General features: G+C 35.5%; 1 protein-coding gene across 4 annotated transcripts in view; it reads left to right on the top strand.

The window, feature by feature from the left end:
• LOC149835910 (bifunctional cytosolic FAD synthase/FAD diphosphatase-like) overlaps window positions 1-26,360 on the top strand; it is a 103,985-nt gene that overhangs the window by 9,122 nt on the left and 68,503 nt on the right. For all 4 annotated transcript variants that reach the window (XM_090008846.1, XM_090008847.1, XM_090008845.1 and 1 more), the window contains exon 9: window positions 20,477-20,573. In XM_090008846.1, the coding sequence (XP_089864972.1) occupies window positions 20,477-20,573 (97 nt within the window). The remainder of the gene's footprint in view (window positions 1-20,476; window positions 20,574-26,360) is intronic.

The raw sequence follows: 26,360 nt of genomic DNA, 5'->3' as shown, positions 1-26,360 counted from the left end.
GTTTATGATGCAGCCAACATATGTATGAACTATACATGCTGTAAATCTGGTAAAAAATGTAGAAATACATGGAATATACATGCAGGAATTTGCAGACACTTCAACGATGCAGAAACTTGGATTTAAGCATCAAGAACGATAAAAATATACATGATGTGATGCTGGAATTTTCAGACATGTTTATGGATGCATAAACTTGAATTTAAGCACCAAGAACGGTAAAAATATACATGATATGCATGCTGAAATTTTCAAACCTGTTCATAGATGCATAAACTTGAAATTAAATATCAAGAACGGTAAAAATGTACATGATATGCATGTTGAAATTTTTAGACCTGTTCATGGATGCATAAACTTGGATTTAATCATCAAGAATGGTAAAAATATACATGATATGCATGCTGAAATTTCTAGACCTGTTCATGGATACAAAAAAATCAATTATAAGCATCATGAACATGAAAAATACATAGCATATGTAGGCAAAAAATTTGTAGACATGTTCAAGGATGCAAAAACTCGATTCTAACCATTAAGAACATAAAAAATATATAGCATATGCATGCAGAAATTTGCAGACATGTTCAGGAATGTAGAAAATCAATTTTAAGCATCAAGAACATAAAAAATACATAGTATATACATGCAGAAATTTGTTGTCGTGTTTAAGGATGCAAAAGATCAATTTTAAGCATCAAGAACATAAAAAATACATAGCATATGCATATAGAAATTTGCAGACATGTTCAAGGATGCAGAAATTATGTTTTAATCATCAAGAACATAAAAAATACATAGCATATGTATACAGAAATTTGCAGACATGATCAACCCTTAAATCCATATGATTTAAGACATGCTATGTAATAACCGAAATCTTTCGTGTATTTTCCTTTATAAAATAATGCAAAATGTGCAAATGGGCCTAGGATCCGTATTTCGGATCCAGGACCCATAAAGGGGCATATATATATATATAAAGAAAAAGAAAAGAAATAATAAATATACAAATTTAGTGCAGGGATCCACAGTTGGATCCATTTGGATCCAACTTGTGGATCCACATTGTTGGTAAGACACGGATCCACATCGCAATGGGGTGTCGCGGATCCAGACTGTGTCTGGATCCCGGGTCTCGGTCTCGGACCCGGGCTACGCCCCCCGTAGCAGGTAAGTAACGAAAAAAAAAGAAAGGGGCTTACACTCGATAAAACATAGAGTTAGGGTTCTGAATGAACCCTAACACATCAGAGCCCCAATTTCGCAAAGGGGGAGAGGGGGGCGATGCACAGCCGTCGGGGAGGTTTCCTCCTTTTTCGGGCACTCTCCTATAAGAGGGGGTCTCCGAGTCTCGCCCTCCCATATCTCTGCCTCTCATCTCTCTAGTTCGCTCCCCCTTCTCCCGTCCTTTCCCTTGCATGCGGCAACCACCAACGCCGGCCAACGAAGCCAACCCCCTAGCTGCTGTCACCAGCAACCAGAGCCATCAGTGACCTCCTTGACGTCTCTCTCCCTCTCGTTTGCGTGCGCGACAGCAGTACCACCGCTACCGGCGAACTCCTCTCACGACAGCAGCCCCCAAACACTGGTTCGAAGGTACAGGTTTCCTTCTTGACGCGAATGGGGAAAAAGAGCATGAATGGGATTTTCATGTGAGATTTTAGAGAATACCCATGGGAATCGAGTAAATTTTAATGTTTACTCAAATATGGGCTGTGTTGGCCAGGTCGTTTGGGCATAGGGCTTGACCCAGCCGACTGAGTCCGCTGGATGAATTTGACAGCATACCAGACCCAGCCGACCGGGTCGGCTGAGTCTTGTCAAAAAAAAAAAAAAATTATGCGTGAATCCAATGTTTAGGTTTAGGGCAGATTTTAATTGACTGAGTCTTAACCTGCATTTCTCAATGATTTGTCTTCATGATGGACCTTTAGTTTTGAACATTTTGTTTCTTTTGAGTGTAAATAACACGCTCTAGCATGCACAAGTATGTTGTTTCCCTGTTGAGGTTGAAATAGTAAACCTGTGTTGGAATAGAATTATGGAAATTTATTTTGTGTTTCAGGTTGTACTTAATATGAGAGTGGGTCAAACCAAAATAGCGTGACTCTGTCCAGAACATGGACAAACTGTTTTCGGCATGTTTAGAACTGACGTATATGCTGTTTTTCTTTTTCCAGTGAACTATGAGCATGTCAACTCTATTAATGGTTTGTTCAATTTGATTTACTGAACAATTGAGTTTGTGAATTGTGTTATGCGTTATGCATGTCAAAAAGATATTTTCCATCAGGGTTGGACCTGTTAAAACTGATTTGGTGAAAGCTTCATATTCAATAAACCTTGGGAAAGGGCCTGATCATGTTAGTCTGAGTTTATATGTCTCAAATTTGATCTTTCAGTACATGTTCATATTTTTACACTTGTGTTATCTTTCTGTATATGCCCATGTGACTTAAGCATAATCGGTTGTGTCATGGACTGTTGTTGTATTCTAAACAAGAAAATATATATGTTCTGGGGTTAATGAACTCTGTGGGAAACAATTAAGATGAATCACAGACATACTGAATGGTACACTCTTGCGATCAGATATAAAAAATAAATGCAAACTTTTTGTTAGTTTGTAAATGGGTTTTTGATCCTTGTATGCAGAGGTTATTGAAAACACCTGCTGTACAGGCTCAGCTTTGGGAGTTTCTTTTCTTGTCTACTGAGTTGGGTAATTGGGCAGGAAAATAGATAGATAATCTGAGTGGTGTGTTTTAGTTATTAACATGTAAAGTCGTGTTGTAAATTTTTAACTCCTGCTAATGAATATAAAACCTATGTTTTGAAACCTTGATATCTAGACCCTTTGTAGGAGCTGATTGACAACCCCGCTGGAAATCACATATGTTCTGAATTCATTTAAATCCTCAGATTATTACATGCTCATGGTATGGTAATAGTACCTATCTAGTGTGGCTTATTAGAGCAGGTATAAAATATATAGTGATTAATGAAATCCTAATCTCTATGGCAACATGTACAAGTCTATTTGAGCACTGAATCCAGAATTTTAAATACCCTTGATGACTGGAAGTAATCTACGACACTACTCTGGATCGGTTATGCATAGTGGAAATTACATTCGAGTGGTAGCATAACTGTGCATTTTGTCTGGGTTGGGTAGGTTCTTTAGAACATCACCTAACATAATGCATGACATGCATGTTAGACCTTAATTCTTGAATCTGAACATATGACGTATGTGCTGCCAATTATTCGGGTAAACCTTATATACTTACAACCGATTGTAATCAATAAGCGCTATGAGTTTCTGTTTAGTGTTGTACTTGAGATGACAAACAAATTCCAGCACCTGAATATAACAGTTTAGGATTGTAGTCATGGTTGCAGTCAGTGGTTAATTATTCATTATAATTTGTCAACTCTACCTGTTTCTTTGTTTTACAATTAAAGACACCCTATTGTGTATATATTGAATTTATGTATTGTGGCACGTACCTCATGGCGTGCGTGTTCACATATTTTAAGTATGAACTGGTTCATGAATAAAAGTACTCATTTGACTTAGTATGCATCTGACTTGAACAAAAGCATGCTCATGAATATTTTGTGGCATACCCATGATACATGGTTACATTTTTGAATGCGCATATAGATTCCCAGAATGCGTGGTGTGCATGTATTTTGGTTCTTGAGACATGTCGAAATTTGAAAGTTTTTCTAAACGCTTAGACTTGTTGTGACGTGCTTAAGCATCATACTATATGAAGTTTGTTTCAAATGTGTGTGCATACGTGAATTGATTGTGTGTCTCACATGTACATAAATGCATGAGTTGTTCACTGACCCAATTGAGATGTTTCATGAGTGAATGCATGTATGTGGAAGGATTTCGTAAAAGGCACATGCACATGAATGGTGAACAAAGCATATTGACCTTATTGCATACATTGCAAGTTATGATTTTTGCATACGATGCATCGATGGTCTAAATGAATCATCACAGGCCTGGAGAGCCTTGAGCCTTGGTTTGCTTTTTCTTTGATTGTTTAAATGCATCGCAAAAATCCCATTTATACTATGGTTTTAATTGTATTGTTCTATTGTTGCCACGGGTGGTAGACCGTGAAGAGCTGCACATGCTGATTTGCAAGCGTATGTTATTAATTTTGCATGTTGATTTGCAAATAAAATTTTATTGCACTATATTGCACTGTTCGATGTGTTTCCACGAGCTGGAGTTTCGTGATGGTTCTCGCAGGGGTAGATGCGAGCTTTTTGCCTTGCTTTTGCATGCTGAATTGCAAAACTCAATAATTGGCTCTTAATAAAAAGATAATGAATAAGAACAATGTAATATATGTTCTGAGATCTCTCATCTGAAGAATGAGGATCTTAGAGTTTCGGTCTTAAGGAGACTGTGAGGATACAAAAATTCCGTATGCTTTATTTTATCCCCTGAACCCGATATTGAGGTTCCTTCTCCTGACCACGATTTTAGAGAGTGTCCGCTACTTTACCTGGGGGTGGTGTGTTAGTCACAACTGTGATTGTTTTGGTACCAAGAAAGTGGCGCCAATGGATGCTGTTTTTCAATGTTCCGATGGATGGTGCTGTTTCCTGATATCAGTCGATGACTAAGTTTGGAACCTAGTATAAAATACAATTTGTGTGCTAAGTTACCCTGAGAACCCTACTTGACCTCAGGGATCTTTACCCGTTTGGTATATCCGCGGGCAACAATAATTAAAAAAAGGAACTTAAATTATGTGCATTTAATAGGGCATACATATGGAAAGAGAAAAAAAAATTAAATGAAAGATAGTAAAGGGCTTATGCATTGCACATAATCATGCATATTCCTACTATTCATTAGATCATGCATATTTACTTGTCCCTTTAGTTGTTATCCGTTGATGAATGCATGATGTTGTCCCTTAATGCATGTTAAATGTTCTTATTGCTTAAATTGTGATCCATGTTGCTGAGTTAATGTTTACTCATGCTTAATGTTTATTTCCTTTTTTGCATGAATGGTTAATCGCCTTATGAATTGGTTATAAAGACATCCCTCTAAAATATTACATGGATCTTATTTATGTTCTTTATTCTTAGTTGATTCACTAGAGGGACCTGTACGCAGGATTCTTCGGATTCTGACACCCTACTTTATTGGTTTTTCGCAGACACATGTGATCAGTGAAGTCGACTCGCTACTGAGGGGATACAGGGGTCACACTTGCTTCAGACTGCTTCACTTACGGACATAGTGACTCTAGTTTTGTTTCTTTTAGTTCTTTTTATTTCCCGCAGTTGTTACTTCACTTTTGACTTGAGTATGAGACTCTTATTGATTCATTAATAAAGAGTTTGGTTTGTTTGGTTATGGATAATAAATGTAAGTTGTTGTAGTGTGTGGTTATCCAACTGAAATTGAAACTGTAAGGGCCCCGGGTCCCTGTGAAGTTTTCCGCGATGGTTTAAAAAAAAAAAACCCGCACTTCTTAAGGGGCATGAGTTGGGGTCGTTATATGCTAAACCCTTTTCTATCAAAAAAAGAGAGGAGCCCATACTTGAGAGACTTTGTATAGGAAAGCCCCCCGCCCTTCTAGATAAAATTGGTCAAGATAGAACTCTACCCTATCCTAACTTCTACTAGAGTATGCTATATGGGGTAGAGTTCTACCAAAGGTAGAACTCCACCCTTTCATAACTACTATATATATGTTAAAGTTTTAAATTTCCTTTTGTTTTAAATAAGTTATGGATGGATTATGGGTCCGGGTTAGACCCATGATTCAAATCCATATCCATTTCGATCTTAGCCCATATAAGACACTAGTAAATATGGATCCTGGACTAGGTCCAAATCCATATTGTTGTCAACCCAAATGTAAATGGAGCGGGTCAACTCCAATCCAAAATGAAAAAGACCCAAAATAAAAGCCAGTCAAATTTGAAAACGCATTTTTCTAAACCAACCCATATCCGAATTCGATAAAATAGATCTCCTATGAGATTTACGTTCCATAACGGATCTAACTACGGTCCTAGATCCATTTCACTCCTGAAATTTGCTTGAATTAAACCTAATTTTAACCTGAGTTTCACTCGAATTTAAAGGTTAAAATAAATAAATTTCACATGTTTTACTTATCATATTTAAATATCTTCAATGGGCCCTTGACCCAGGTCTTGACCCTCATTGACGTCATCCATATTTAATGACTTTAAGCATTTTTAACAAATTAAATATAAATATTTAATTACAATTATATTTTTGAGCTTAAAAATATGGAAAATTTATGAGATATTACATTTATGGACATAATGACAATCCATTTCAATATGCTTCGTTCGCTCATGAAATGTATGATTGCTTGCAATATAGACGACGCTCTTGTTATCACAAAATAATCTTAAGGGTGCATATATGAACGCCCCCAAGCAGTGTTGTGAAAAGCGTTGAGGCGTAGCGAGACGCTCTTGTTAAAATGTAGTCCCTCTTATATATATATATATATATGTGTGTGTGTGTGTATCTATCTAAGTATATATATAAATATATATCTCAAACTCGACAAGGGTATTTATGTAAATTCACAATATTTTACACATATTCTCACTTGAGAATATGATTGTACCTTTCTTTTTCATTTTCTTTTTCTTTTGTTGTATTTTTCTTTTTTACTTTTTTATTTTTTTTACTTTTGATTTGATGTGACATGGGGGGCCCTTGTTAAATAATGTAACATAATTTAATATGTAATCTCATAGTTTTAGTTTACTTTCAAGTTTAGTTAGGATTAGGTTAGTTTATTTAACTAGGTTAGTTTTTTTTTTCTTTTTTAGTTTATTTTTGGACTTATTTGGCTTTATGCTTTTTTGACCAAAGTAAAAAAACATAAAGTAGAGAAAGCTGTTGGACTCCCAACAACTCTATTTAGAGCCGTTGGGAGCCCAACACTCCCTCATTCCCTCTCTCCCTTGTATTATAAATATGGGGTGTTACCCCCTTTAACTTACACTTTTGTAAAGCCCCCTTTTGGGACCCAAGATATTGAAGTTGATATTTTTTTTACGTTTGTGCATTTGTATCCGTGCCTTTGTGCACTTGTGAGAGTTCTTCTTTTATGCCTTTGTGCACACTTCGTGTTTCTAGTATTGTGTTTATACACAAAATCTCTTTTTATAGAGATTTTCACATGGTATCAAAGCAAGGTTGCTTGGAAAGGAAAATATTGTGATTCTTCACAATATCGAGTGCATCAAAACGCATGCCTTCAATTTTTTCGAGATTGGCGTGAAGACTTCTCTTCATCAAATATTTTAGAAGATTACTACAAGAGTTAAAATCTCTTTGTGATACACACTTTTCTTCTTCATCTTATCTCTCTAATGGGTGAAAAAGACTCTCATTTCTCTCTTGGCTTTAAGCTCAATGGTTCCAATTATCATGTATGGGCCGAAAATATGGAAGCTCATATTAAAGGAAAGGGGCTTTGGGGATATGTTCAATGTTGCATAACGGAACCCGAACAAAAAATTACGATGGTTGAAAGAGGATAAATCAAAATTCTTGAAGGAGAAGAAAGACAAAAGGTTCTTGAAGAATATTCAAAGAAACATGAGGAATGAGAAATGAGAAACTTCAAGATCCTATCTTGGATCTTCTCATACGTTGAAACCAAGATCAATGCCAACATCATCAAATTTAAGAAAGCCTCTGAAGCTTGGCATTATCTTGGGAAGATGTATACTTCACGAGACTTATCTCACAAGTACTATCTTCAAAAGAGGGCCTTGACCCTACAACAAAATGAGATGTCTATTCGTGAGTACTTTGTCGAATTATCCTCTATTTGGGATGAGCTTGCCATGCTTCAACTCAAGTGGAGTGGCGAAGCTATTGAACTTAGATACAAGCAATTAGAGGAAACTCGTATGGGCATTAGCAAGCAAAATTTGAACTTGGACTTCTTTAACTTCTTAAATGGACTTTGACCCAAATTTGAACAAATTCGGTCATCTCTTCTATCTTCTTTCACATCTCCTTCCATTGAAGATGTTATTACCAAGTTAAGTGGAGAGAAAACTCGTATGGGCATTAGCAAGCAAAATCCAAGTGTTTTTGTAATGCCCACAAATCAAGATGAATGTGATGGAGCTAATGCCGTGTCTAGGCCCGACAACAACTTGAGGACATATAAACCTCCTCACTTTAAAAACCAAAATCAAGGATAAAATGGTGGTCAAGGCGGAAGAAGGGATAATAGCAAAATTGTGTGTCACTTTTGCAAGGAACCCGATCACATCAAACCGGTTTGTCTTAAATGGAAGAAACTATTTGCAATGGCAACCGCATCTCAACCACAAAAAGAGAAATCTACAAGTGAAGCTCTCTCTCTAAATCAAATTATGGCAGCTCTTCAACCTCTTCTTAAGGAAGCTATTTCCGGTGTCACCGTATCCACTCTTTTTCCTCCAGGTAAAACTTCTTGGCTTTTAGATTTGGGTGCATCTTTTCATATGTCTCCAAACATCTCATCTCTTTCCGAATATTCTAAAAGTTTGTCACCATCTTTGTTTCAACCGCGGATGACACTTCTCTTGAAATTAAGGGGATTAACTCTTGAAATTAAGAGGATTAGAAACTTTGAAACTCAAAATTTCTTTATTCCTAAAATTAGATTTATACCTAAATTGAATTTGAACTTACTTTCCGTCTCTCAACTCTCGGACCTTGGATGTGACATTCAATTTTCATCTAATAAGTGTTTAATACAGATCACCGGTTCGGGAAGTTGATTGGGGAAGGCTCTAGGAAGGGAGACTTGTACTATGTGGATTTTCTCCAAATCCCTAAAACCCCTTTTTGTAATGTGGCCCAACATAAAGACATAACTGTTTGGCACAAAAGACTTGGTCATCCCAACATCACCAAGTTATCCTATTTGCGTTTTATTAAAAATCTTTGTAAAAGTACTCTCTCTTGTAATGATTGTATTCCTGGAAAAATGAGAAGTATGCCTTTTGAACAAAGATCTATGTTTACCAGAAAACCTTTTGAAATTGTTCATTCGGATGTTTGGGGACCGACACCCGTCATATCCAAGGGAGGCTTTGCCTATTATGTGATTTTTGTGGATGATTTTTCTCAATATTGTTGGATATATTTCCTTAAACATAAGCACAAAGTGTTTTCATGTTTTAAATCATATCATATGATAATTAAGAATCAATTTAATAGTAATTTAAAGATTTTTAGGACCGATTCCGGAGGCGAATATCTTTCCAATGAATTTAAGAAATATTTTGAAGACTCTGATATTGTTCATCAAAGATCGTGTCCTAAGACCCCACAACAAAATGTGTTAGCCGAAAGGAAGCATAGGCATATCATTGAAACCATTAGAACCCTTCTTATTTCTCAAAGTATTCCAAAATTTTTTTGGGCTGAAGTGGCTCTTGCTTCAGTTTATCTTATTAATCGTCTTCCATCCAAAAATTTAGATAAAATCTCTCATTTCGAAACTCTATATGAAAAAGAACCCGATTATAATAGATTGAGAGTTTTTGGTTGTAAGTGCTTTGTCCTTACAGATAAGAATGATAAACTCTCACCTAAAGCCATTCCTTGTGCTTTTCTTGGCTACTCCGAAACCCAAAAAGGGTATCAATGTTATGATACTAAAAATGATAAGTTATATGTCTCAAGGAATGTAACATTTTTGAAAAATGATAGTGGTTTTGAAAAGAATGAATCTCATTTAGAAAATGTCGACTATTCCTTTCTCTTTGATCTTTTATCTAAAGATGATGATATCTACAATGATGATGAATTAACATATAACAGTGACAATGAAGTGGTTGAAATCAACAATAACTCTAACCCTACTACCTCTCAAGAAGAAAATATAACTAGAGACCCTATCACTTATACTCATAGAGATAGACGAACCTTTAGAAGTGCTATTGAGCAATATAGTGAACCTAGCGAATCTATTTCCTCACATGATTCAAACCCTAGAAGAGCCAAGAGAACTAGAAGAACTCCTTCTAGATTCATATCTTTTGATTCTTTCTCTCCTAAATATCGGGCTTCCTTAAGTGCCATTCACTCATATTTTGAACCCAAAATTTTTGAAGATGCCAAACGATGTATTGAATGGAGAGAAGCCATGGAGAATGAACTCAAAGCGCTTAGAAAAGCCAATACTTGGGAATTTCAAATGCTTTTCACTGGAAAGAAAACCATAGGATGCCGATGGGTGTTCAAAGTCAAAACCAAGAGTGATGGATCTCTTGAGAGGTATAATGCTCGTCTTGTAGCTAAAGGGTATAGTCAAGAATACGTGATTGACTATGAAGAGACATTTGCTCCAGTAGCTCGTATGGTTACTGTCAGATGTCTCATCACCATTGTTTCCATTAGAAAATGAGATATTTACCAAATGGATGTCAAAAATGTCTTTCTAAATGGTGATCTTAATGAAGAAGTCTACATGGATGTTCCACCTGGTATGAAAATTCCTAAAAATAAAGTTCTTCGTCTTCGTAATGTTCTTTATGGCTTAAAACAAGCTCCTAAGGCTTGGCACGATAGGTTTAACAATGTAATGACTGAAAATGGTTTTACTTCATGCTATACTGACAGTGCATTGTTTGTTAAGAAATCTGATGCAAAGATTGTTATATTACTGTCATATGTTGATGATATGTTAATAACAGGTGGTGATGTCAAAGGAATCAAGAGCATTAAATTTATCCTGACTTCAAGATTTGAAATGTCAGACTTAGGATTTTTGACATATTTTTTGGGAATTGAGGTTACCTATTCTCACAGAGGCTATTTTTTGTCTCAAACTAAACTTGCTTGTGAGATTCTTGACAGATCAGGAATCACAGATGACAAGGTCTGTGAAACTTCTGAAATAGTAGGTTTAAAGATGAAGATTGACGATGGGATTCTCCTAAAAAATCCCACACCTTACCGACAACTGGTTGGATCTTTAACGTATCTCAGTATTACGAGGCCTGATATTTCTCATGCAGTACATGTTGCTAGTCAGTTTCAACATGCACCTACTACAGTTCATATGAGCGCCATTCTCTGCATCATCAGATATATAAAGGGTACAGTAAACAATGGAGTATTTCTATCTTCTTCTTTTGAATTGAATTTAATTGCTTATACTGACTCTGATTTGGGAGGTGACCCAAATAACCATTACTCCACCACTGGTTTTTGTATTTTTTTAGGGGAATCTTTAATTTCTTGGAGATGCAAGAAACAACATAAGGTCTCACTTTCATCCACAGAAGCCGAATATAGAGCCATGACATCTACTACCACGGGGATTGTTTGAATTCGCAACTTGCTGGAAGATATGAATATTTAAGTTCAAGGGCCCACAAAACTATGTTGTGATAATAAAAATGCAATTTACATTGCTAAAAATCATGCATTTTATGAGCGCACAAAGCACATTGAGATGGACTGCCACTATGTTCGTGAAGAATACTTAAGAAGAACCATAAACCTTCCATATGTTACATCAGAATACCAACTAGTAGACTTCTTCACCAAAGCGCTGTGCTCTCCAAGATTTAACTTCTTGGCAAACTTTCGGTTATGTCACCCTAAGTTTGAAGTGGGGTGTTAAATAATGTAACACAATTTAATATGTAATCTCATAGTTTTAGTTTACTTTTAAGTTTAGTTAGGATTAGGTTAGTTTATTTAACTAGGTTAGTTTTTTTTTTAGTTTATTTTTGGACTTATTTGGCTTTATCCTTTTTTGACCAAAGTTAAAAAGCATAAAGTAGAGAGAGCTGCTGGACTCCCAACAACTCTATTTAGAGCCATTGGGAGCCCAACACTCCCTAATTCCCTCTCTCCCTTGTATTATAAATCTGGGGTGTTACCCCCTTGTAACTTACACTTTTGTAAAGCCCCCTTTTGGGACCCAAGATATTGAAGTTGATATTTTTTTTACGTTCGTGCATTTGTATCCGTGCCTTTGTGCACTTGTGAGAGTTCTCCTTTTATGCCTTTGTGTTTCTAGTATTGTGTTTATACACAAAATCTCTTTTTATAGAGATTTTCACAACCCTCAATACACGTTGGAGCCCCCTCCCATGGCTCCAAGGTATTATAAATAGGGGTGATCCCTTTTAGTTTTTCTTATGTTTTTGTAAAGCCCCTTTTGGGACCCAATATATTGAAGTTGATATTTTTTATGCTTTTGTGCATGTGTATCCGTGCCTTTGTGCACTTGTGAGAGTTCTCCTTTGTGCCTTTGTGCACACTTCGTGTTTCTAGCATTGTGTTTATACACAAAATCTTTTTTTTATAGAGATTTTCACAGCTCCACCAAAAACTGAGGCAAGGCATAAGCCTCGAGGCATAAAGCGTAAGCCTCAATTTTTTTTTGAAAACTTTAAAAAAGTTATAAAAAATATCTAAAAATATAAATAAATAAAAAATTACTTTATTGATAAAGTAACAACCAATAAGAAATAGAAAATCTCAAATAAGTACTACAAAATATGAGATTAATATATAAAAGTAACTAAGAAACTGATTACATAACTGAAAAACTAATTATATAATTGAAAAATATAATGTCCTATAAAGCAATATATAATTGAAATACAAAACAACAACCAATAAGCAATAGAAAATCTTCTTCTTCATTTTTTTTCCACGCCTCACGCCTCAGGTTGGCGCCTTGAGGCACGCCTTTTGCTCCTCAAGGCACGTTTTTAATAACACTCTCCCCAAGTCTTCGAGTAACTGTCATAACCACACCAATTCAGAAGTTATTGTGGCTATTGCACGATATTCAACTTATGTGGAAGATAGGGATACCTTCTGTTGTTTCTTGCATCTCTAAGATATCAAGAAATTACCTACAAAAATACAAAAATCAATAGTTGAGCGACGATCATTTATATCTCCTCCCCAATCAGAGTCAGTATATGCAATAACATCTTATGAGGATGAAGATGCTAAAAAAAAACCATGATTGATAGAATTTTTAACATATAGGAGAATGCTGAAATTGACTAGTAGCATGAGCAATATTAGGACGAGTAATAAAAAGGTAAGTTAAGGCATCAATCATTTGACGATTTGGAGTTGGATCTTTCAGAGGTTCTTCATCATCTTTCTTTATTTTTGCATTGATGACCTTTGGCGTGTTCACTCTCTTTTCATTCGTAAGACTGGACCTTTCGATTATCTTGACTGCATACTTCGTTTGAAACAAAAAATTACTCTAAGGGTGAGTAAGCAACTTCTATCTCAAGAAAATATCGAAGAAAACCAAGATCTATCGTATTAAAGTGTTTTTTGAAAACATCCTTGATATAACTAACTCCCTATTTATCACCTTATGTGATAATCATATCGTCTACATAGATGAGAAAAATAACTATACTTGCATCAAAGGACTTAGCAAACAAGGCAATATCAATATAACAAGATGTAAATCCTAGTTGAACCATTATATTCTTAGGAGCTTGTTTTAGACCATATAAAGCCTTTTGTAAGCGAATAACTTTTTCATGTGCCAAACCTAACCTAAGTGGAGGTTATATATAGACTTCTTCATTAATAGTTCAATTTAAAAAGACATTTTTAACATCTATTTGAAAGATAAGCTATTTTCTAATAGATACAATGGTAATGAGAGTTCGAACTGTGGTTATCTTAGCTACTGGGGCAAAGGTTTCCTCATAATCTATCCCATATTCTTGATTATAGCCTTTGGCTACTAGTCTAGCTTTGTACCTTTCTAGTGTTTCACCACTTTTGGTTTTAATTTTATAGACCCATCTGCATCCTATGATTTTAATGATTGAATCTCCCAACTTTTGACTTTTTCTAGGGCTTCTAATTTATTATTCTTGGGCTCAATCCATTCATGATGATTTTTTGCCACATTATAGGAGGAGGGTTCAACATAGGAGTGTATAGCCATAAGACAAGCTCTATAGTGGGGTTCAAAAGGCTCATAAGATACAAACCTACTAGGTGCTTGGGATATTCTCGTAGATCTTCTAACACTAAATTGATCAATGTCTTGGCTTTGGATATACCTTTCTAATGCATATGATGGTTGACCTTGTATACGACGAGAGTATGTTTGAAGTTCATTGTGAGGTACAATAATAGTCATATCACCTTCTTGTGCATCATGAGTTTTACCATTGTTACTCCCATGCATATCATAAATATCTGTACTTTCATTTACATCAATATTATTATTTCATTAATAGTATCATCTTTATGCTCATGCATTAGATCATACAAAAATGAGTACTCACATGGTTTCTTAGACTCATTTTTTCCAAAACCATTTTCTTTTTCAAGAAAAGTTACATTTCTTGAAACATAAAGTTTGCCTTTCTCAATATCATAACACCTAAATCCTTTTTAGTTTTCGGCATAGCCTAAGAAAACAAAAGGAATGGCCTTAGTGGAAAGCTTATCGTTTTTGTTGGAAAGAACAAAACATTTACAACAAAAAAAATTCAATCTTAAATAATCGCGAGAGATTTTAAATAAATTTTCAATAGGAGAAGTATTTTCAAGAATAGTAGAAGGTATTCTATTAATTAAATAAATCGTCGTAAGAGCGGCTTCGGCCCAAAATTTTTGAATATTAGAAGAGTCCTAGCGGTTTCAATAATATGTCGATGCTTTCTTTTGATTAACCCATTTTGTTGTGGGTGTAAGGGCAAGAGTTTTGATGAGTAGTTCCTTGTTGATTGAGAAAACTTTTAAAATCTTTTGATAAAAACTCTCCTCCATAATTAGATCTAAATATCTTGATCGAGGTTTTGAATTGATTTTTAACATAATTATGAAATTTTTGAAAACACTCAAATACTTCAGATTTGTGCCTAAGAAAATAAATCCATGTGTGCTTACTATAATCATCCAAAAAAATTACATAATAAAAAACTCCTCCTTTAAACATAATCGGTGCCGGTCCCCTCACAACTCAAATCTTTTTCATTACAACTTTTAAGAAAAGGGAATAAATACATTTTTGACATACTTGGATGTCCTAATCTTTTATGTCAATGTTCAATACTTTTCTTTTTAACAAAATTACAAAATTTTTCATTTGATAGTTCCAAATTGGCCATGTAGTAGAGGTCTTCTCTTCTATGGCCTCGCCCAATCTGTTTTTTTGGATTGGAGATTATGTACCAAGCAATCATTAGATAAAAAAGTGACCTTACATCCATGGTCAGTAATTTGAGAAACGGACAAAATGTTTAGGTTAAGTTTGAGTACTACTATAATGTTTGAGGCATAGTTTTTTTGATTATTTTTAGAAGAATTTTTTAAAGTACCCAAGCTTTGAATTTTTAAAGACATTCCATCAACGGTTGAAACATAAGAATCATTGGAGTTAATGAGACATTAGATAGTATGGACTTATTAAGAGTCATATTGAAAGAAGCACCAAAATCAAGAATCCAAGAGTTCTTATCGTGGTCCATGCTTGTTTATACGGTTGCTTCGGAGAGAGAAGAAGATTGACCTTTGATTAGTGATTGAAGGATTTCCATGAGTTGAGCAAATGAAACATTCTTGGAGCCTTCATCTATAACACCTCTTTCACTTGATGATTCCATAGAGGCCACTTTATTTTAATTTCTCATTTTTGGACAAAATGGCTTGATGTGACCTGGCTCTTTGCAAAAGTGGCATATTATCTTACACCTCTTTTGTATTCATGGTCACTTGAATTTCTTTCATAGTCATTTGAGCTTCTTCCATAGCCATTTTGGCCTCTTCCAAAGTGAGGAAGCCTATATGCCTTGGTATCATTTTCGGGTTTTGACATAGCAAGCATTGATTCCTCATCTTTAGTAGGAGATGATTTTTTTAATCTATTCTCTTCCATAGTTAGTTCTTCTAAAGTTTCTACTAAGGAAGAAACACCACCTCTACGAAGAAGGGCTGATTTTGTCCATTCAAATTCGAGCCTAAGCCCATTTATGAAATGATAAAAGTGCTCCAAGATGATTTGTTTTTCTCGGAGCTATATGTCAAGTGGACAATGCCACGTAGGCTCTAAGAGAGATAATATATCCCAAAGAAGAGAAAAAACATTGTAGTATTCTCTTATGCTCATATCTCCTTGGGTCATTATTCTTTCTTTCTTTTGGAGATTACATATATGAGCTACATCCTTTGGAGAATACATATCTTGGAGATATTTCTAAGCATCACTAGCAAATTCAATCTTTGCTAAGCTACATGTTTTTATTACAACACTATTAATGAGTCATCCCATGATGTTGGAATAACTCATCCTCCACTCCTTCTTTCTCTTTTCATAGTCGACAATGTTTTTATTCATCTCTTCTCCTCGAAGTGCAATTTCTTTGCCGTTTTCACTCTTGGTGAGCATAAACTTTGGTTCTTTCTCGGATCTATCTACCAAGCCCCATAGACACTTTTCCCAAATCTTGTGCTTCATTATGAATGCCCACGTCACATAGTTTGTGTCATTGAGTCTCACGGGTATGGTGACAACCACTTATTGTTCATCCTCCATAAATACAAGAAGAGAAAGAGAGAAAGATAGAGAAATAGAGAGGAAGAAAGAAATTATAGAAGCAAAATACTTTTGGGCACCACGAGTCTACGATCATATGATCCATGATCTCACGTCCACACGAGCAAGCTTTACCACAATCAAGGTCATAATAGCTCTTATACCATGTAATGAAATCAAGGGCTCTCCACACACCTCAAATAAGAGACCCAAAAAAAGGGCAAAAGCACAATAGCCACTTAGGGGCTTAGAGGAACCCACAACAATAAAAAAAGTCTTTATTTCACTTAAAATGCACACAAAGTGCATAGGTTTACAAGGGGTTTAAACCCCATCTTTATTTCACTTAAAATTCACACAAAGTGCATAGGTTTACAAAGGGTTTAAGCCCCATATTTATAGGCAAAAAGGGGAGTGAGAGGCTCCCTAAAATATAGCTGTTAGAGCTTCCAACAAGCTAGATTTCTAGCCGTTGGGAAGCCCAAACAGCTATATTGTTGTTATATTGTCAAGGATAGAAATGCCTTTGACAATATAACATATTACAATAGTAAATATAAAAAGTCCTTAATGGGCGATACCTATTACAAGAGATTACATTGGTCAAAAGACCAAAATACCCCTGAAGGGTAATACATATTACAATCATGTCACACACACACACACACACACACACATATATATATATATATATATGCTTATACAACTGATGCAGGGCAGGATGGACCCGAGTTCATAAAGCGTGACTCACGTGGGGGACTGGATTTGCACTCTGGGAATCGGATCCAAGCAGTGGATCCAATTCCCATACTGGTTCCAAGACATGGAGGGGAGGTACCATTGTGTACCAATGCCAGGCAAGCATAGAGAGTACGGGTCAGACAACTCGAGATCCAACATCATGCCGGAGCAACATCGGGTCCGGGGCCGGACCCGCTACCCAGATCCAGCCAAAGTCTTTAAAAACCCCTCTAGGGTTTTGTGCACAGGCAGAGAAATTTTGAAGACATCATCAACAACCTTTCTTTGTTTTTTTTCTGAATTGTTTATCCTTCCAGCCGTGTGCTACTTTATTCCTTTTCATTGTTTGTCATTTGCATTTGCTTCATTGTTCATTGACTTTGATAATCAAATAAAGTCTAAAGCCCATCATTCACGTTGGGCATTCTTTCTTTTCTGCACCACGCACGACTGTGAGGGTCGTGCCTTCATCAGCCAACGTCAATAGCATCAAAGCCAATTCCTCTTCGTTGCATCAACAACTCACATTCTAACAGAAGGGATGGGATTTAAACCCACCACCTCGTACATAGAAGGTCAACGTCTTACCCACTTGGATAAGACCATCTTTTTTGCTGTATGCACAAAAAAAAATCTACATATCCTAATGCTAGCATGTAACATATGACCCGAGCCTAATCGGGCTATTTGAGCTTAATTGAGCTTGAATGCTTGATCAAGCTCACTCATTTATACCTAACGAGCTTGAGCTCTTGTACAAGCTCGGCTTATTTACCTACTCAGACGAGTTTAGCCAGGCTTAAATGAGTTGAGCCTGAGATGAGCCCAAGCTAGCTCGGCTTGTCGCGAAGCCCTATATTTAGATACTTTAATTGGCATGTAGACAAAAGAACAAGCTGAACTCATTAGGGATGACTATTAGCATGCATTTGAGAAACGAACACATCATTGCAATGTCCTTGCTATACTTTGAAGAGATGATTGAACAAAGACTTTATCCAAGATGTATCCATAAGGTACTTGATATTGTTGATTGTCGTTGTCTTTTATGCGTTTTGGGAAAAATTAAGACATGGCATAAGATGGAGAGAATGTATATGCATTTGTCTGCCACTAGCCTTCTCTAGCCTTTGTTGTGATATGCATCAATGGCATGGTGTAATTCTTTCAAACTGGATGACTTTTGAGTGGTGACTGCGAAAGAATGATCTTAGTTGAGGGATGTGGGTTTCAAATATGATCTACTTTTCATCTTGTCTATTGAAAGATGGGATCCCATCACTAATGCTATTCATCATTACAAACAAGACCTTGAGCATTATATAGAAAATCAATTTGAATAGCTTCAACATCAAATCCATGAAATTATTATTTTTAGTTATTTTAATTAAATTGTTGTTGCTTCATAAATTGCTTTGGGGATGGCTTTATTTATTCATATTCTTTTGAAAATCTAGTTTGACTGGAAATGTAACTAGCCTTTGGGAATCCTGTATCTCTTAAGCTCTTATGCATGCATCATTGTCACCAAACACTATGATATTATCAATTAGTTTAGTTTTAAAGTTCTTTAAAAAAAAAGAAATAATGTGATAAATTGAAAATGTTGCTGAAATATAATTACTGCAAAACTATTGTGATAATATTTTCAAGAAAATTCATCTCTATGAAATCAATTTATTTTGAACTGTTTAAAGGTTCCTAGATTTTCCCAAGGAAAACCAATCATTTCTTGGATTTTCTAGGGAAAACTCTCCAAGATTATCCCTAGAGCAATATTTGATGATGCTCGATAAAGCTCCCAATTCTTTTGAAAGCTTCCATTGAAACTACTTAATTGTTTCTCTGACACCAACATATTTCCCTGGTAACTTTAGCTTCTGCTTTAGTAAATGAATCACGTATTGTGGACAGCAGACAAATTGATCATTAGGCCATAAATTTTTTATTACTAACCTATTTCAGGTCTGTTGATGAGATAGGCCCAATCAAGTTTCCAAACCTTCCATCAAGTTTTGTATTTGGTACAGGTACGTGTTTGTCATGGATAAGGAAAGAAAGTAGTCTCCCTGATGCAAAACAAAGATGTTTGTATATTGTCTCTAACAGTATCAATCTTTTCCAATGTCTTTATCTAATGGCCTAATTCGAGAAACTACTTCCAAGAATGGTGTGATTGCCCCTACTTTGTGTTTCATAGGTTTTGTCCAGTAAATTTTATTTACTGAGGTCATAATTCACAAACTTTAGCTAGGAATGCAATATACTTACTTTAGGCCTACAAATTCCATACTCTTTGGTTTTAACCCCTAGGCCCTGGCCTAGCCAGCAAATATTGTGGCCATCACTTCCTCTTCGACAGGTGTATCTCTTTAGAATCCTGTCCCTTAGTTATCTTTCAACAGATTACTAGTGTCCCAAAACAATTAACATCTAAGGAACTTATGGATTGTAAAATGTGATATAGGGGACAAGCTTGGTAGGTGTAACTGTAGTTTAATTGTGTACACCTCATTTAATGCATACACATATTAGTGCCACAGCCCACAAGCTGTGTCCTTGATCTGATAATATGGTTAATAGTTAATTCAGTTTACTTTTCATGTGCATGTGCATATTAGTTTCACAATCTCCTGGATCTGATAATATGGTTGATAGTTTCATTTTAGTTTTTCCGGCACTATTTGGAAGAGCCTGTGGGTTTTTTTTCTTAATGTTGGAATTGTGTAAGAGGTCTGGTGTCACTAACATTAATAGTGATTTGACCTTGAATTTTCAACTTTCTTTCTCTCTACATTTGTTAGTGAAAAGTGATTATGTGACTGCAGTTTTGCTGGAAAAGGTTTCCACAAGTTTTTTCTGCCTTGACAGATTTTTTTCTTCTTTTAAGAACTTTCCATTCTTTATATTCCTCCTGATTTGCTTAGTGGCCCAGGTACTGCAAGCTTAGGCAGTGACTTGGCTTTTAGACCTTGTATGCAGCCATTTTATCACTGCTTGTTACTAATTACCTGTTCTCTAATTTGGTGAATTTACTTTCCAAGTTATGCTTGCTTTTTATGGATTACTGTGTCTAAGAATTTAGCTATTATCCACTTCCATTTTGCAACGCTTGATTCTCTTGTTTCTTCCAGGTTTGGAGCTGTGGAGGATAAGCTTGGATCAGCTTTATGCCAAAAGCTTCATTCTATAGGCTGGGCAGTCAAACATGTTGCAGTTGTTCCAAATGATGTAAGAAAATCTTTTTGTTCTAAATTACTGCAAAACATGAAAAAGGCTCTCACCTCTTGTGTGAGACAATTCAGTCTTATGGTTGCTCCTGCTTCTTTTCTCAAAAGCTTAAGTGCGAACAAGCACACCTTGTAGATTATGGGCCACACTGTTGTCTTGAAAGGAAGCTTATGTTATGCCTCTCACAGAGAGGGGCATGAACCTGGCTTTTGTCTATTACTGATCAAGGATTGTTCCTTAAGGCTCAATCTTTCCTAAGAACCATAAGCCTCCCCGTCATGGCATTTCACTGATGTCTTTTTTGTTTTTTTGGTTCCCTTCTTATCAGCTGTCTCAATAAACAGTATAATGGTTCTTTCTTCTATTAAATAGATATATAAGTTTGATGGTTTGACAATGCACTTTCTTCACGTCTTGGGTCAGCATTATGTAGCTTGATTCAGCTTGTCAGTGGATTTGAACCTGCTCTGTGGAAACATGGTCCTCAATCCAGCTTTTGTTTTTAATCTTTCAAAGTCACATTTGTCATCAATTCTTTAGAAAATTCATTTTTACCTTAAAAAAGGATGCATTTAGAGACAACTTGAATGTATGCTTTGAATCTGGAGAGCCAGATTCACTGTCAAATCTAGGGCAGTTTGATGCTACAAGAGAGGATAGAAGTAATTGTTGGTTAACCAAGGGCAGTCATAATTCATTTTATAATTTCAGCTCAATAGTAGTAAATAGTAATAGCATGATATCCTACTTCTTGGGTGGTATATGTATTGCTCTTTGACTTTTTCATTATGTCTTGAAATCAAATTGCAAGTGATAAGTTCATATGAATGTTAAAATTTTGTTGTACATATATATATCATATATATGTATGTATATACATATATATCTATATATATAAATATATATATATATATATATAAATAAATAAATAAATAAATAATTAATATATATATATATATATATATATATATATATATATATATATATATATATATATATATATATATATATACAACAACAACTACGCCTTCATCCCAAAACAATTGGGGTCGGCGATATGAACCAACAAAGAAAATCATTATGGGTCTTCCACATGAATCCTTCTCCTCCATTCATTTCTATCCAATGCCATGTCCTCTTATGGATATTGTGGTAATTTGACCCTTGTAATAGGATCTGACTATTAGAGGCAGAACTATCTTCTCGCCTTGCATTTTTTAATGAAACAAGGTGTGCACAAATACAATGCCACCAAAGGGATACAAGGTGCACAATCACAAAATCTACTTATGGGCAAAATACACAAAGCCACAAAGGGACACACAAAAGATAAAAAATTATAATCTTTGTTTAAGATTAAATGCACACAAAATACATAACATACAAGGGACTTGAAGTCCCATATGTAAAGAGAGGAGTGAGGAGCTCCCAATATAGCTATTGGGAGCTTTCAACAGATAAAATTCTAGTCGTTGGAGAGCCCCCAACGGTTATATTGTTAAGTACAATAATGCCCTTGACAATATAACAAAGGACAATAATATAAAAATAAAGACAAATAAAATTAGGAAAAGAAATTTAACCCCTAATGGGCTATTCTTATTATAGGGGTCAAAAGACCAAAATATCCCTAGAGGGTACAACAAATCAGCCACAAAAAATATACCTCTATATATGTATATATGTACAAGGAGCACACATATCATATTCTAACACCCCCCTTCAAACTCTAGAAATGATAACCGAGAGTTTGCCTAGTAGAAAGTGAAATATGAGAGAGGGTTGCGCCTTAGTGAAGAAATCCACCAGTTGATACTCAAATGATATATATGGTTAAGTGATAGTCTTCTTTAGGAATTCTTCACGGACATAATGTCAATCTATTTCAATATGTTTTATTTGCCCATGAAATGTATAATTGCTTGCAATATAGATGATGCTCTTGTTATCACAATATAATATTGAGGGTTCATTTATATAAATTCTCAAGTCTTCTAATAACTGTCGTAACCACACCAATTCAGAAGTCATAGTGGTCATGGCATGATATTCAGCTTCTGTAGAAGACAATGACACCTTTTGTTGCCTTTTGCATCTCCAATATATCAAGGAATCACCTAAAAAAGTACAAAATTCGTTAGTTGAGCGACGATCATTTACATCTCTTCCCTCATCAGAGTCAGAATATGCAATAACATTTAATGCATACGAAGATAAAAATAAATCATGATTAATGGTATTTTTAACATATCTAACTATCCTCATTATATCACCCATATGTACTGTAGTGGGAGAATGCTGAAATTGACTAGCAGTATGAATAACATGGCAATATCAGGACGAGTAATAAAAATGTTAGAGCGCCAATCATTTGGCGATATGGAGTTGGATCTTGCAGAGGTTATCCATCATCTTTCTTAATTTTTGCATTGATGACCTCTGGTGTGTGAACTCTCTTTTCATCAGTAAGACTCGACTTTTCAATTATCTCGGATGCATACTTAGTTTGAGACAAAAAATATCCACGTGGTGAATGAACAACTTTAATTCCAAGAAAATATCGAAGAAAACCAAGATCTGTCATATCAAAGTTTTTGAGAACATCTTTGATCTGACTAATTCCCTGTTTATCACCTTCTATGACAATCATATCGCCCACATAGAGGAGTTAAATGACTATACCTACATAAGAAGACTTAACTGCAATATCAATATAACAAGATCTAAATGCTAGTTGAACCATCACATTGCTAAAATGATCATACCAAGCTTTAGAAATTTGTTTTAGGCCGTACAAAGCTTTTCACAAAAGAACTTTCTCATGTGCCAACCCTAATTCGGGAGGAGGTTTCATATACTTTTTCATTTAGATTCTCATTAAAAAAAACATTTTTAACATCCATTTGAAATAAAGACCATTTTCTAATAAATGCTATAGTGATGAGAGTTCTAACCGTCGTCATCCTTGCTATGAGGGGAAAGGTTTTCTCGTAGTCTATCCCATACTCTTGACTAAACCCTTTGGCCACTAGCCTAGCTTTGTATCTCGCTAGTGATCCATCACTTTTAGTGTTGATTTTATTGACTCATCTACATCATATGGTTTTCTTTCCTATAGGTAAAATTTGAATTTCTCAAGTTTTAGTTTTTTCTAAAGCTTCTAATTCGTTATTCATGGCTTCAATCCATTCATAATGATTTTTAACCTCATTATAGGAAGATGGTTCTACATAGGAGTGAATGGCCATTAGACAAGCTCTATAGTTGGGTTCAAATGATTCATATGATACAAGTGCTTTAGATAACCGCATGGATCTTCTAACACTAGTTTGATCTATGTTTTGATTTTGGGAATATCTCCCTAAGGCACATGGAAGAGGATCTTGAGTCCGACGAGAATAAACTTGTAATTCATTGTGAGGTTCAACTATATTGGTAGTAATATCATTCTCATATGCATCATGAGTGTCATCATTGTCACTCATGCACATTTTAAATATCATCATTCACATTATCATCAACAACATTATGTTCAACAATAGCATCATGCATTATAATCAAGTCAAACAAAAATGATTAGTTATAAAGTTTCTTAGACTCAATTTTTCCAAAATCATTTTTCTTTTCAAGATGTCACATTCCTTGAAACATAAAGTTTATCTTTTTCAATATCATAACATCTATATCCTTTTTGGTTTTTGGCATATCTTAAGAAAACACAAGGAATAACTTTGGTGGAAAATTTATCTTTTTTGTTAGAAAGAACAAAACATTTACAACCAAAGATTCTTAATCTCTTATAATCGGGAGGAGTTTTATATAATTTTTCAATAGGCGAACAATTTTCAATAGTGATTGAAGGCATTCTGTTAATCAAATAAGCCACCTTAAGAGCAGCTTTGACCCAAAAACTTTTAGGAATATTTTTGGATATAAAAAGGGTCCTAGTGGTCTTAATAATATGCCTATATTTCCTTTCGGCTAAGCCATCTTGTTGAAGAGTATAGGGACACGATTTTTGATAAATAATCCCATGTAGATCAAGATAATTTTTGAATTCAGTTGACAAAAATTCTCCTCCAGAATCGGATCTAAAAATTTTAATGTTGATTTTAAATTGAGTTTTAGCATAGTGATGAAAATTTTGAAAACAATCAAATACTTTGGATTTCTGCAATTTGGGAAACATATAAGAGGTTTAAATTTAATTTTGGTAGTACTCTAATATTTGGTAAAAAAATGTTTGATGTTTTTGTAAAGACCCAAAACCTTTGATTTTTGAAGAAGTTACATCGACAGTTGAAACATAATAATCATTTGGGTTAGTATGACATTCAGATAATATGAACTCATTTTGGAGACATATGAAAAGAAGCACCGGAGTAAAAAATTCAAGAAGTCTTACCGGGATCAATGCATGTGGATACGACCTTGCTTGAGAAGGAAGAAGCTTGATTCTTGAACATTGGTTGTAGTGCCTCCATGAGTTATGCTAAGGATAATGAGTCGATGCATTTGGAGTCATCTACACAACTTCTTTCAAGAGATGGTTCCACCGAAACCACCTTCTTATCATCTCTTTGATCTTCTTTCCTTTTAAGGCAAAAAAGCTTGGTATGACCTGACTCATAGTAATGATAACATATTAGTTTGTCACTCTTCTTGTATTCATGATCACCTCTTTTATCGTTTTGGCTTCTTCCATTCTCATGTGAGCGGGTTTATAATCCCTTTGTGTGATTTTTGGGCCTTGACATATCTAACAATTTTTTTCTCTTTTGAAGATGATTTTTTTCACCTATTTTTCTCCATAGTTAATTCTTTAAGAGTTTCAACTATGGTAGGTACACTTCCTTTATGAAGAAAGACCAATTTGGTCCCTTCAAATTCGAGTCTAAGTCCATTAAAAATTGGTAGAAATGCTCCATTCTAATTTGTTTTTCATGGAGTTCTACGTCTTGGGGGCAATGCCATTTTGGGTCTAAAAGAGCCCATTCATCCCAAAGAAGAGATAGAGTATTATAATAATCCCTAATGCTCATCTCTCCTTGGGTGTAAGACTCGTGTTTTAAAAAAAAAAGGTTTGGATCCAGTTTCCTCCTGATTAGCCTATTTAAACCCTCCACAGGGGGGTTCTTTTTAATGCAACTCAGACCCTCCCGTTTGTCTCTCCCCGACTCTCCCTCACCCGAGCCGCCTGTCTCCCTCTCACTCTGCTAAAACCCCCTGCCTCGCCTTGCTCTTCCTTGCACGTCGCCGGAGCACAACCCGAGTCCCCCGATGCAATACCATCTCCCTCGCCTAAGTCACGTCGGTGCACGACCCCGACCCTTTGTCGCCTGAGCCACACCGGCGCACCTCCGGAGCTGTAACGACCCCAACTCATAACCCTTAAAAAGTGTAGATTTTTTTAAAACAAGTGCGGAAACAATCCCAGAGACCCAGGGCCTTACAGTTAAACACAACCACCACCACAAGGGATCTTATACTCATCTTTCATACCAAACCAATCCAAACTTTATTTATTAGAATGCATATAGTTTGAGATATAGGTAAATAAAAGTAAAGAAAGCAAAAAAAAGAGTCACGCCGTCCCAAGAATCTGTCATGCGGTTATGTAGCCCTCTCGTGACTCTTCTCAAAAGCAAGTCCTCCTTACTAGGCATCTGAGGCTGCGAAAAACACAAAAAGTAGGGTGTCAGAATCCAAAGAATTCTGCGTATGAATCCCTCTAATGAAACAAATAAGCATAAAAAATACAGATAAGATTCATGCAATAATTTAGAG

The sequence above is a fragment of the Nuphar pumila genome, chromosome 6 (assembly GCF_984573655.1).
Source record: "Nuphar pumila chromosome 6, dmNupPumi1.hap1.1, whole genome shotgun sequence".
NCBI classification, from domain to species: Eukaryota; Viridiplantae; Streptophyta; class Magnoliopsida; order Nymphaeales; family Nymphaeaceae; genus Nuphar; species Nuphar pumila.
The sequence above is the reverse complement of the archived record's forward strand: the minus strand, read 5'-3'. Positions and strand labels throughout refer to the sequence as shown.